Source organism: Quercus suber, unplaced genomic scaffold, assembly GCF_002906115.3.
Source record: "Quercus suber isolate HL8 unplaced genomic scaffold, Cork oak 2.0 scaffold_358, whole genome shotgun sequence".
NCBI classification, from domain to species: Eukaryota; Viridiplantae; Streptophyta; class Magnoliopsida; order Fagales; family Fagaceae; genus Quercus; species Quercus suber.
In genome coordinates, this window is record NW_027069810.1 from 163474 (window position 1) to 178084 (window position 14611).

At 41.6% G+C, this 14611-nt stretch overlaps 1 protein-coding gene across 1 annotated transcript; it reads right to left on the bottom strand.

The window, feature by feature from the left end:
- Positions 1-375: 375 nt before the first annotated feature.
- On the bottom strand, positions 376-1818 carry LOC136061862 (uncharacterized). Its single transcript, XM_065760236.1, has 3 exons — positions 1381-1818; positions 1213-1284; positions 376-1120 (listed from the first exon to the last, which is right to left on the bottom strand). Exons 1-3 carry the CDS (start codon positions 1669-1671, stop codon positions 491-493), a joined length of 993 nt encoding a protein of 330 aa, XP_065616308.1. The 5' UTR covers positions 1672-1818; the 3' UTR covers positions 376-490.
- Positions 1819-14611: the final 12793 nt, after the last annotated feature.

Below are 14611 nucleotides of genomic sequence, written 5' to 3' on the forward strand. Positions count from 1 at the left end.
ATAATTATATAGACAGATAGATAGAAAGAGATAGAGAGATGCATAGAGATAAAGAAGAAACAAACCTTAACTTGGTTGTAGCGGTCTAACAGCATCTCTCCATAGAGAGAACATTCATATCGTTCCTCCTCAGAAATCTGAGCTCTCAACCAGTTCACCAAAACCCTCGACAAGGAAAGATCACAATTAAAAAATTCTTGCTAAGTACAAAGCATTGACACAGAAAGGAAAACTACAAGAACAAAAATCTCAAGCAAATAAGTATATAATCGTTAATTTAATTTAAGCCCAAAAACAGCAGGCAGTTACCATTGTTTTTACATCTAAACCAAAGACCCATAAACACTAGGCTATAGATATTGTTCTCAAAGCAGATTAAAAAAAAATGTTCTGAAATTAGACTTACAAAAGGCCCAAATCACACCGGGCACCCAAATAAAAAAATAAATAAATGAATAAAAAAGGAAGAAATTTTTTGTAAGTAATACGTTCAAGCATCGTCGTCTCTGGTGGGGGCATTCTCAGGAGCATCACCTTCTAGAGCCGAGGACTGGGCAACTTCGTCAACTGCCATCTCCTTGTCCACCTCTTCTAAATCTAAGTTCTCCAGATCCACTCCGGTGGGATGCTTGACAAGATACCTCCTCAGAAGCTCAAAACCCTTTAAGTACCAGCTAAAGAGGACTGTGTTGTACTCGTCAGTCTGCTGGAAAGCCTCAACGGCCTTAGCAGCAATGGTTTTGAGCTTCTCCTTGGCACCCAGAAGTTGTTCATCTTTCTCCAGGATCAGCTGACGCTCGGTTCTAAGTTCGTCACTTAAAGTCTTGGCTTTTTCCTTTAGTGTGTTGGTCTCGTTCATAGAATCAATGAGTTTCTTCTTCAGCACCTCCAAAGATTCTTCATCATACATGTAGCCAAGAGGATCAGGGCGTAATAGTCGACAACTCATGGGAAACACTCTATGACGAAAGTTCCAATACTTGAACACGAAACCTTCAAAGGTTTTCAGGGTGCACTCAGCAGCAGCGCTGGACTTGGCATTAAATTGAATTTTAATATTTACGCCAGCGGCACCCGATTCCAACTTCTTAACAAGTCTCACAAATTCAAAATCCGTGCCCTACACCAACCAATTTGTTCAAATTGAAGATTAATAAGTATATAGACAGATAGAGAGATAGAGAGACATATAGAGATAAAGAAGAAACAAACCTTAACTTGGTTGTAGCGGTCTAACAGCATCTCTCCATAGAGAGAACATTCATATCGTTCCTCCTCAGAAATCTGAGGAACAAGCAAGTTTAAGTTTAATAAAAAAATAAAAAGTCTTCTATTCTTCTATTCCTAATAAAAAAGAAAAGACCCACACATTGCACATACCTCTGTCTCTGAGAACCATTTTGGCCCGCGGGAGTGGAATGGGTTTAGCTGTGTGAACAGACGGTGAGGCTGAAGGTTGGAGTCGATGGTAGGGGGAGGGGTAGGAATAGGAATAGGAGTAGGGCGAGGGGGAGGTATTTTAGAAGGGTGAGAGAGGTCGATTTTGAGGAGGGGGTCTGAATTCGAACCTATATTGGGATCAATAACGGCTTTGCCTTTTTCATATTCAGAATTGAAGTCATGGTAGTCTGAAAAGGCTACGTTCTCATAGTCCTCCTCGTTTGCCATCATTCAATCTTAGTACAAAATAAAAAAAATTAAAAAAAAAGTCAGTAAAAATCCACAAACAGAGAGGAGATATAGTAGAATAGAGAAATTGAAAACAGAAATAGAATTGGGTTTTGATAAACGGTCGATCGAAAACCTAGTTAGAAAACAACAAAACCAAACAAGAAGTAAAAAGAGAACGTAGAGAGGGAGAGAGTGTGTTTAAGTACTAAATTGCTAATCCAAAATTGGAAGGGCCGCGCGAATTAAGCTACAGGGCGTAAGTTGAACGCTTGGTAGATACGGCAAGCGTTTTGATGCTGAATGAATCATTAAATTTTAATTAAATTACAAATGGCCCCTTCTAACTTTAATTGAAATTCAATTCACTCCTTTAATTTCACTTTGATCAATAAAGCTTTCTATAATTTCAAAATTGTGTACTATTTTCCTTGCATCGGTAAAGAAATTAACAAAAGACTAAGGATTTGGTAGGTAAGCATTCACATTTACCTCGTGTAAAATGGTTTAAAGACCAAATTTTTCATAACTTCAAAAATTACTTACATCAATTTATGCATCTATTGTGCAAAATGCATTTTTGTTACACTACTTGTGCAAATATACACAAGCACTTTTTTGTGCATTTCAAAATTTTTTTTTTTTTTCTGCACTTTGTGAGGATGAAGAAATAGAGTAAACGGTGATTGTAATATGCAAAAATAGAGAAACAATTATATAAATAAATAAAATTTTATATTTAATGGAATAAACTTTAGAATAAATAATCTAATGTTGGTGTTTTGAAAAATGATTAAGTTAAATGGAAAAAATAGGTTCCTATGTTAAAATTTAAAAAAAAAAAAANCACACACACAAAAAGAGGCCAATCTTGCTATGTTACTTAAAGCAGTAACCATTTTCACATTTTGTTAAGAGTGGTGACTGGCGAGGAGGAGGCAACCACCCAAAACAGAGTTACAAGGTATTTTCTCAAATATTTCTTTCTATTAATGTCATTTTTTAATGAGATAATTAAAAATAAAAACACTCATAGGACTTCAAATTTTTTACAGATTCTTTGTCGAACGAGCATTACCACCGCTTGAGTTTCAGTTCATCAAACTTTCATACATTGCTTCTACCATTGGTGCCAAAGGATAGGCAGAGGCCAATGCTTTTCCTCACAGTAATGATTAATGGGCAGTGGGAATGGGTGCATAAGCTTTGTGTCTGAGAGATGGGCGTGGGTTGATTGAGGAGTATGTAAGTTTTGTTTTCTAAGAGATGGGCATGGATTGATTGAGGAATCGCAATTCAATGGCAATCACCAGTTTCATTCTTTGTTTCTATAGAGTTCTAGGACTCCCTCTTATCCCATCGGCAAAGTGATGGGTTTATTTATTTTTTCTTTGATTCTATGAATAATTTATGTCTCAAGATGGGTTTATTGATGTGTTGGGATTTTTTTAATTGTTGTGCATAAGATGTAAAATGTAGGCTGTTCATTTACTTATCAAAATTGTTCGTATTTTTTCTTTATTAAAATTTGATTTTATTTTGTCTATTTACGCTGAGAAATACTGTTTACATTGAGAAATATGCAAGCTAAAAAATCCTATGATCACTTAGTTTAGTTTCCACTCTCTTTTGAAAGCTTTCGTTACTTTTCAAAGATTTTTTTATTTTTATTTTATTTTAATACTTTGTTCTATTTATCTAGACAAAAATTTTAGTTACTTTGCTTCTAGAATTTTGATTTCTCTTTATTTTGATACTTTGGATTAGATTGATTACTCAAAATCATTTCAATTTCTTAATTCAATGTTTAAGAAGTTGCTATCCTTTGAAGGTGGTAAAAATTGGGGAATCAATTTTCTCATTTTTTAATGCGTCTTCTGAATTTTTGATTTAGGGGATTGGAAGATTTAGGGGTCACTACGTTTTTAACAATGCCCTAATTTTCTATTTTGAAATACAAGAGAATGATTTTGAAGAAAATCTGTTCAATCATGCTAAGAGTTTCACATATGAATTTCTAAAATTTGAAGCGTTTTAAGTTTTAACTCAATGGTTCACTTCCAATTTTTGTATTAACTTGGTTGTGCAAAATATGAAAATGTTTCAAAGGTTTCCAATTATGAATTTAAATGGCTATCTAAACCTTGTAATTTAAAGAAATGTGCAAATGTTGTTATGGCCCAAAATAATTTCTATTGTTACTAATATTTCATTGTAGGTGATATTTTTAGTACTATGCCTTAGTTCTGTGATACATATTTAGATTTTTTTTTTTTTGGAATTAGTGATAATTTTTAATTTATTCTAATTTGATATTTACAGTTTGTCCAATAATATTATGCATTTTGAACTTCTAATACATCAAAGAATGTCATGATTTTTTTTTTTTTTTTTTTTTTTTGAAGGCAATGTCACGAGGGATTTAGATAACTATTTAAAGTCTACTATCCTTTGAGCACATGTTCATGCACTGCTTAGAGGCTCTTCTATTTTTTTGGGTAAGAATTAATAATTTACATCCATTATAATTTGGGATTACTACATTTTCCAATCACAAAAAAAAAAAAAAAAAAAAAAAATAGAGGCGTGATAAGTATTATGTGTGGTGAGTATTTTTTCCTTAATATAACTCTGCAGCTTTAGGTGATAATTCTCACTTATTTATCCTGAATAAAGCTGCATTTTTACAGATTGCATATTTAGGTGATATAAATGACTATGTTGCTACATCAATAGCATGGGAAACTCTTATGATACCTATTCTATCAAACCTGAAAATATGTCATTGCAAAATGAAATACTTATTCTGTCAAATCTTGAGTAAGAAGGAATAAGGAGAGATGGAAGTGCCTATTTTAAAGGGTTATGGATAAGTATCTAAAATTCAGGAGTGTTTAAATTAGTACTGTAGGGATAAGGGCCTGAAACTAGATATTGGGCATTGGGACTAATCTGGAGACATGGTTATGTTCGAGGAGGAGCAGATGATTGTGAGGGGTTCCAATTAAAGTTTCACAAGGAATGAACGAACGGAGGGCGGTTCGAGGAGGAAAATCTCCCTCGAATATGATGAATACACTTCAAATCTATATTCCAATAATTCGGGTGATCTTTCAGAAGCCTCTAGCGATAAGAACATTCGTCATACACGTATAAGATTTATGGGAATTCCGAAATATCTAATGGAAAGCTGCTACCACCGTATTAAATACACTGTAGCTACTTTCTTGGCAGCATTTATTTGGAGAAGACCCCTGAACAATACTGCCTTGGCTACCACAACTCACAGAGGGCCAAAAGAAGCATCAGATGGGACAGACACTCAAGTGAGGACTCAAATGACTGACAAGTGTAAGATCAAGATGGTCTGGAGGGAGCTATATAATGTAATAGACCCTTCATGAGAAAAGGGATCGGAAAAAAATAGAGAAAGAACACTGTAGCGACCAGAATTGCACTTGTAATCAGTTCCATTTGTCTATAAGAATATTTGCCTCCTCGAACAATATATTCACCTAACCTTATGTGTTTCGCTCTTGCATGATGGTCTTTCAAACCTATTCTAGCCGTTGTTAGATTCAGTAGGGCCTAATTCTTTGACCTACTCTCTTCAAATTTATTGTACTGGGCTCATTAACCCACAATCCCATACATATTTAGGCTTGGGCTGTAAACCATGCCCCAACAAGTATTTTTACATATCTAACCTTATTATTTAATCTTTTTAAAAATCTAAATTTAAGGGTATTTTGGTACGAAAAATGATGAAACCCAAATAAAGAATCATGTTATTAGTAATATAGACTAGCCTTTAAGCATGCGCTCACGTGCGTGCTTAGAGGCTCTTCTATTTTTTGGGTAAGGGTTAATTTAGAGCATTTATTATTGTGCGCACCTAAAGTGGACTTAAAGGGCCAGTTCATTCTTGGGCTCACAATATATTTGTAACATGGGCTTTGGATTTCCTACTATAGGTGAGGTTCTCGGCACAGAAACTCTCTGTCTCTCTCTCTCTCTCTCTCTCTCTCTCTCTCTCTCTCTCTCTCTCTTTCTGTTTCTTTCAGAACCTTTCAACAACCTCATTTTTTCTCTCAACTTCTCATATTTATACCTCTAAGTTAGTGGATAGGCTATGATTATTTCCATGGTTAATGCAATGAGAGGTCCAATATCATTGATCATAGATGGGTGGTTAGGTGGGAGTGGAGTGTGGTGTGAATGACCTTGGAACTTGGTTCCCACTCCCACAGATATTCTCTGCAGCGAAGTTCCCTAAGGCGCTGCTGAGCATGTAAGGGACAGCGTGTTTGAACATCATTCTCTCTTCACTGCTCAGGAAAGTATTGTCGAGCAAGGATGAGGTGGCAAAACTTGGGCCCGCAGCTTGTGTGGGTTTGGGATTGGCTTCCGGGTAGAAAGAGATCAGGTTTATGGGTCGTATCTTCATATTAGAGTCCCAGGCCCAAATGGGTTTGGGTACAGGGTGCCATACATTAGCCCCCCCTTGATTCGTCCACAAATCTCGGGGATGAATCAAGGAACCCAAGAGGTAGTGATCACCCAGGAAGCCAAAAAGGGTAAATTTCTAGCAGTTGAGGAACATATTAATGCGCCCCCTCAAAAGATGCGTTAAACTTGACTGATGGCTTAGCTGTCATTATTGTCTGACGGTTCGTGAGCCGAGGTGTCACGCGCGTGGCAGTTGAGGTGGCAATTTGTAAGGTTTCCCGTCAACGGATTATTTAATGCTACTTATTTCTCTTTTCGCCCTTATAAATAATCACTTCTAACTCTTTTCTTCACTTTCGTATACTTCATCCTCCAAACTTTCACTCTGCCGAGCATACCACTTTTGTGGTTCATCTCCTAGCCCAGAACACCCTTCCTCCTTAGAGCCAACAGTAAGTTCCTTCTCCTCTTCTTCCTATTTGTTCTATTTCACTTTATTCTACAGTAATCATAGTCTTTCTTTTCTTTAAAAATCCTTGCTTAGAGAATGGGCTACTCTCATCTCCTTCCTTCTGTAGCCACTTTGGCAAGTTTTAGGGTTGCCTACAATGTTCCTAGGGATGTCGATATTGCCTACTGTCATATGGGCGATATTGACATCCAAAGGCGCCGTGGTGTAAATATAGTTTTCTTTCCCTTGATAGCTTTTTTTAAAGGGTGGGGTTAGGTTCCCGGTTGACCCCTTGATCCTAGGTACCCTTAGATTTTATGGTCTTTGTCCCGACCAACTCCCTCCTAATTTTTACAGGGTGGTGAGTTGCGTTAGTAGGTTGAATCAGTTGTTCGGGTTGCAACTGAATCTTCACGACATTAATTTCATGTATAGTTTGTGCGGCAGTATCAACTCAAATTATTATTTGAAAACTAGGGATGTAAGGGTACGGCTTATTTCATGCCTACCTGATTCAAATAGAAATTTGGCTAGAGATTTTGTATGGGTGAGCAGTAATTGGTTTGCCGAGAAGCTCCCCTGTGCATTTTCATTGCGCGATGTTGGTCAGTACCAAACGCCTTTTATTTAACTTTCTTTGATTTTGATCCAAATAAGTAAGCACTAACTAGCTTTTGTGTTACTTCCATGCAGAGAGCAAAAGGTTCAAGCCAGACCTTAGAGTAGTACATGTTCGGGACCTGAATTTTATGCTTAGATCAGAGATTTTTGTTAACCCCGTTTATTCCACTTGGCAAGCATTCAGCTAAGCGTTGTTAGTTGATAGCCCCCTTCTCTCCTATATAGATGTACGGCACGCGAACTTCCTCCCCCCACGATTCATCATAGGCAAGGCATGCGATCTCAGTCCTTGGTACATTTGTTCGGACGAGCGTCAGCCCATACGTGACGATTTAGCCGAGCTCGTGTCGCGAGAGCACTGAGGATGAGCTCATGAACCGGTTCAGCCAGAAGCTCCTACTCAACCTGAGGCCCCTATAGAATTTGAGGCTCTTGCTCAGGAAGCCGGGGGTGTAGCCGCCGAATAAGTCAGTTATTTGGAAACAGAATCCGATCACACCCACACCATGTTGACTAGAAAAACAATGACAATCAACCACTTCATTTCGGGTACCCAGCCAGCTGCGCCACAACAACGAACTCCAGGCCAAGATCCCATGCCTCCTCTCGCTCCAACAAGCCATGCCCAAAAAAGGCAGCGCACGACTGAACAGATGCAGACGAGCTCGGGCAATGCGCCCTCCAGAATGCCTCCCCGACCATCAACTGGCATTGTCTTCTGGGAGCCGGTGGTACAAACCAAAGTGAACCTGGTGTCCACTTCCCGGGCCTCAGCAGAGTGGCAACCCTCCTTCCAACTTGATGGCAAGCCTCTCCCTGCATCTGCCAGTGTACGAGTTTGGGACAAAGGCAATAGGGGTCATATTGCCCAGAGTTTGGCTCATGGCCTCCTTCTGCCAGAGGATGTGCACACTTTTATGGAAGGGACGGACGAGTCCTTAGGAAGGCGGTTGCAGTGGCACACTATAGCGGTAACCATTCTATTTTATTTCACTGTTCTCAGTTTTCTACTTGCTTATATATACGTACCTTCTTTCTTCTCTTATACCAGTCATCATTGTGTGGTCAGGCCGTATAACTATCCCATATCATGGACGGGAGGCTGAAAGAGCTTATTGAAGATGCTGAGTAGGAGAAGGCTCTGAAGGATGTTGCCGAGGCCATGGCGAAGGAAAAGTTGAAAATTGCAGAGGATGCAGTGGAAAAAGTTGCTTTAGCTAAAAAGGCAAGGGCTCTGGCCGAGGGAAAATCCGCGGAGCTGGAAGTGCAATTGGGGGGCACCGAGCTTAAGCTGGCAGAGACCCAGAGTTTGAACATCACTTTAGGAGAAGAACTGGCCGATTCGAAGGCGGCAGTGGAAGCTTGTGAAAGCAAGTGGTACGACAAAGGGTTTGCAGATGCCGAGAATTCTGCGGAGTCGATTGTTCGTCAAGCTCACAAGCTTGGATTCGATGAGGGATGGTTTGCCGCCCTTCAAGCCATAGGGGTTCCTGAGGATTCTCTTTTGAGGAACTACAGCCAAATCCTTTTCCCAAACCCCCCAGATGTCGTGTAGAATGCCCCCCTCGTCATTGATGAAAAAGAGACCACCAGCATGAGGGAATTGGTGAACACTATTAATTCTCATGCGGAGCCGACCGACCTAGAGGCCACTAGCCACCCTCATGCTGGGGATCAAATTAGTGGGAATGTCCAGCCACCATCTTCTTTTGCCGACCAACAGCCTCCTGGGGACATTTCTTATATCCAGACCACGGACCCCTCAAGTTGACTGCCGAATCGGATTTCTCGTATTTTATTTTCCTTCTTCTTGAATGACTTTTCTTTCAGCAAATTTACTTATGTCAGCGGGTTATGGTGACAGAACAATTCATCTCTTTTGAACTTTCTATCTTTTCCGTTACCGAGTTTTGGTAACGAAACATCATTTTAAATTTTATAAAGCTGTTTTAAATTATGTTCATGAATGTTTTGCTGTGGTATTTTTGCTTTTTTATGTATTTGTTTATTGCTTGTCGTGTTAGTAGACCATGTTATGTGTGCGTTCTTCATGGCCGGGTGGTTCAATCCCGAGGTGGGCTAGATCGCCATGGGATGTGGTTACGACATAGCTAAGGTTTCTACCTACCCGGTGATGAAGATCAGACTGGGGAGGGGTTTCTGTTCTTAGGAAATTTTTTAGCTAAGGTTTCCACCTGCTCGGTGATGAAGATCGAACCGGAGACAGGTTTCTGTTCTTAGGAAATTTTTTAGCTAAGGTTTCTACCTGTGGGGACAGGTTTCTGTCCTTAGGTAATTTTTAGGCTAAGGTTTCTACCTACCCGGTGATGAAGATCGAATCGGGGATAGGTTTCTATCCTTAGGTAATTTTTAGCTAAGGTTTCTACCTGCCCAGTGATGAAGATCGAACCGGGGACAGGTTTCTGTCCTTAGGCAAGCACAAGACCCTTTGCCGTTTATGGTTCCCCGTGTATACGTTGCTGGTAATATAAATGGGATTAAATAGGCCTGCACAAATAGTTACCATCAAACTGATTAATGAAACGTACATGTATAATTACATCGAACTAGCATCCTAGCATACGTTCAATCAATGATAAAACTTCTTTAGGTTATAAACATTCCACGATCGAGGGAGTGGTCTTTCGTCCAAATCTTCCAAGTAATACACCTCTATTCCTGCAATTGCGGTTACCCTATAAGGGCCCTCCCAGGTCTAGGCCAATTTTTCGACGTTGGTGACCCACATATTTCCTACTACCCTTCGCAGAATTAGGTCCTCGGCGCTGAATCCCCTAGTCTTCACATCCCTATTGTAGCGTTGAGCCAGCTTTTATTGGTACTCAGCTAACCGTATAGTCACAGATTCTTGGTATTCTTCCAATAAATCTAGCTGCGATATCAGCAAGTTGTCATTTCGAGCAGGGTCAAATTTGGTTGCCCGTGTACTACATAGATTGATCTCAGTTGGTATCACAACTTCTACCCCATATGTGAGTGAGAATGGGGTTTCTCCCGTAGACCTTCTCGGTGTTATTCGATATGCCCACAGAACGTTCGGTAGTTCCTCGGCCCATCTCCCTTTTGCACCATCTAGCCTTTTCTTTAATCCATTTACAATCACTTTGTTGGAGGCTTCTACCTGGCCGTTGCTTTGTGGACATGCTGGGGTGGAGTACCTATTTTTTATGCCGAGATTATTGCAGAACTCACGAAAGGCTCTATTGTCAAACTACAATCCGTTATTAGATATCAGTGACTCTGGCACCTCGAACCTCGTCACTATATTCTTCTACACGAACTTTTTGACGTCCATGTCCCGAATGTTAGCTAGAGCCTCTACTTCTGTCCACTTGGTGAAGTAATCAACAGCCACTAATACAAACCTCCTATTGCCTGTTGCATGGGGGAATGGGCCGAGACTATCCAGCCTCCATTGTGCAAAGGGCCAAGGGCTACTCACCGGATTCAAAAGGCTTATTGGTTGGTGGATCAAAAAGGCATGCTTTTGGCACTGTTTGCACTTGCGGACATACTCGACGACGTCTTTTTGCATTCTAGGCCACCAAAATCCCTGAGTTATTGCTCAGTGTGCCAACGAACGTCCCTCCACATGGCTACCACAGACTCTGCCATGCAGCTCGGCCAAGAGCTGACCCACCTTCTCGAGATGCAAACACAGAAGATATGGCCCCCCAAAAAACCTTTAGTATAACTTGCGATTTGCTGACTACCAGTACTAGGCAGCCATCCAGGGAACCTTGTTTGCTTCCTTTTCATCATCAAGAGCCCTATCTTCGACTAAGAACTCGATGAGTGGGTCCATCCAACATGCACCGGCTTTTGAAATCATGCCCGTCTCAACCCAGGTGTTGCCAACACTAGTTGTCACATTAATGCTTGGCTCTTCAATAAGCTCAACCTTAATCAATCGAGGCACCTCCCCGATTACTGACAATGCCAACGTAGCCAGTGAATCAGCGTGTCAATTTTGCGGCCGGGATCCTTGAGCCACCTTTGATGTACAAAACTTGCTCATAACTTGCTTTACCACTTGTAAATAGGCTTTCATCCAAGGATCACGGGCCTCAAAACTACCATGTACTTGGTTCACGACTAGCTGAAAATTAAAAATATATTTCGACATCAAGAGCCCCCATACCTAAGATGGTTCTCAATCCAACAAGTAAGGCCTCGTACTCGGCTTCGTTGTTGGAGGTTCTAAACCCCAGTCTAAAAGAGTGCTCCAATCGTACCCCCTCTAGAGTAATGATGACAATCCCGGCTTCAGCCCCCACGGCATTGGATGCATCGTCCACAAATACCCTCAATGGGCGGCGCTCTACGTTGCAAACAATTTCCCCCTCGTTCCTTGGTGAAAACTCTACAACAAAGGCAGCAAGGATTTGGCCCTTCACCGAGCTCCTTGACTTGTATCTTATATCAAAGGATCCCAACTAGGTCCCCCACTTAGTTGTCTGGCCCATCAGATCTGATCTTTTCAGCAATGACTATAGGGGATACTTGGTCAGAACGTAGATAGTATGGGCTTGAAAATTTTGAGGTAACTTCCTCGTTGCATGCACCAACTCCAGTACCAGCTTTTCCAAGGGCAAGTACCTTGTCTTAGCGTCGACCATGGTCTTGTTAATGTAATACACAGGCTATTGTATGCCCCGGTCCCTTAAAAGCACAGCATTCATGGCATGGACAGAGACTGAGAGATACATAAACAAATCCTCATCGGGCTCTGAGGCTGCTAACATGGGGGCCCACGTCAAGTACTGTTTCAAGTCTTGGAAGGCCTTCTCACACTCCTCATTCCATTGGAACCCCCTCCATTTCTTCAGTAGCTAGTAAAATGGACGGCAGCGGTCGGCGAATTTAGAAATGAACCAATTAAGGGCAACCAACATTCCGGTCAAGATCTGTACCTCCTTTGGATTTCTCGGAACCTTAAGACATTGTATCACATCGATATGATCGAGGTTGACCTCAATCCTATGGCAAGAGATTAAATAACCCAGAAACATGCCAATTCCCACTCCGAAGGCGCACTTGTCTGTATTTAGGCGCAACTTGTGCTGCCGAAGGATGTCAAACTCCCCCCGTAGATCCTCTAGATGCCATGGTACCAGCTTGCTTTTCACCACCATATCGTCAATGTACACCTCAACAGTTCGCCCGATCTTGTCCCAAAACATTCTGGTCATCATTCGTTGATATGTTGCCCCGGCATTCTTCAATCCGAAGGGCATCATGGTGTAATGATAATTTGTATCTGGAGAGATGAATGCCATCTTTTCCTAGTCCTCGACAGCCAAGGCGATTTGATGATAACCCTGAAATGCGTCTAGAAAACTCATCCTCGAGTGCCTATAGGTTGCATCTACCAATTGATCTATTTTTGGCATAGGGAATAGGTCCTTTGGGCATGCTCGGTTCAAATCTGTGAAATATACGCAAACTCTCCATTTTTCACTCTTTTTTTTTACCACTATTGTATTTGCCAACCACTCAGGGAAGAAAATTTTCCTCATCGCTTCGGGCTCCTTTAACTTCCCAACCTCCTTCCTTACTGCCTCCACGTGTTCCCTTGCCAACCTTCTCAGCTTTTGTTTCTTTGGTGGAAACAACGGGTCTACATTAAGCTTGTGAACAATGAACTCGAGATCAACTCCAGGTACCTCATACGGGCTCCATGCGAATACATCTACATTCTATATCAAAAATAGCAACGCTTTTACCTTGTCCTTGTCCTCCATGCTTGCCCCTACCTAAAAATAGTGGTCAGAGTCTGGAAGGATCCTTATTCTAATTAACTCCTTGACGCAACTGGCCTCTGTTCCCACTCGAGGACCCTGTAATTGCTATGAAGAGGCTTCCTCGACCGCTTCTTTCTGCTTATCATGCTTATTCCTCTGAGCCACTGCGGCCACTAAGCATTATCTAGCTACTTGCTGGCTCCCCCTCACTACTGCAACACCATTCTCGGTGGGGAATTTGACTTTCACATGTAAGGTGGAGGGAACAGCCCCCATTGCATGGATCCATGGCCTATTGAGAATTGTCGTGTATGGTGAAAATGTGTTGACCACTATGAACGTCACCACCACCTCTTTACCCTCCATGTTCATAGGGAGGGAAATTTGTCCCTCGGGGATCACCACCCTACCATTAAATTCGACCAATGGCAGGTCGTACTTTGATAGGTCTTGCTTCTTTAGCCCGAGCCCTTTGAATAGGTCAAGATACATCACGTCAACCCCGCTCCTCTGGTCTATCATCACCTTTTTCACCATGAAATTGCCTACCCTAGCTGTGACAACCAATGCATCATCATGGGGCTGAATCGTTCCTTCCAAGTTGTCATCATCAAAAGCTAGAGCCCCCTAGACAAACTTTGGTTTCTTTTCTGAGGGTTTCTTGTCCAGGAAATCTTCCACGGGCACAACGGTCAACACCCCTTTTTCGGTCACAGCCGTACCCCTTGGGGTGACATGGATCACTTCAATCACTCCTAACGGTGGTGAGAGAGGGTTTCCCCTCTGCTAAGCACATTGCCCTGTACCCCGGTCGCTGAGATTCACAACGAACTTCTTCAAATGTCCTACTTTTATCAACTGCTCTAGATGGTCTTTCAATACCCAGCATTGCTCGGTGGTATGCCCTTTATCTTTATGATAGGTGCAGGACAAATTCTAATTTCTCCGAGAGGGGTCACCCCCCATCTTGTTCGGCCACCTAAAGTAGGGCTCATTTTTAATTCTCTCTATAATTCTATGTACGGGCTCATTAAATGCCACGTTCACCTCCCCCAGCTGCCACTCCAGTTCTTGTACCTTCAAATCCTTCCGATACCTCGGCTGGAAACCGCCCTACCAAGGACGATTTATCAGTGGTGCTTTACCCTTACTTTGCAACCGATCATCCTCCAGACGCTTATACTCCTCTATGCGCCTCATGAGCTGCCTCATGTCCAGAAGGCTTCTTCGTCAGCGACTCCCATGGTTCGGAATCCTCGGGTAACCCTATTCTGAAGGTGCTCACTGCGATCTTCTCGTTCCCCCCTCCTATCTCGTTATAAAGTTCCCAATATCGACTGGCATAGCTTCGAAGGGTCTCCCCGACCTTCATCTTCATGGACAGTAGAGCATCCACTGGTTGTGGCACCCGGCTACAGGTTACAAACCAAACACCAAACTCTTGGATCATCTCAGCAAAAGTGTGGATAAAACCCTTGCGTAACCCATTAAACCATCTCAAAGCGATCAAGTCGAGGCTTGATGGAAATACCTTGCACATCAACATATCATTGTAAGAATGTAAAGACATCATGTGGATATAATGGCTGATATGCTCAATTGGGTCCGTTTTCCCATCATAGATGTTGAATGGTGGGCGGGCGAACTTACTTGGCAT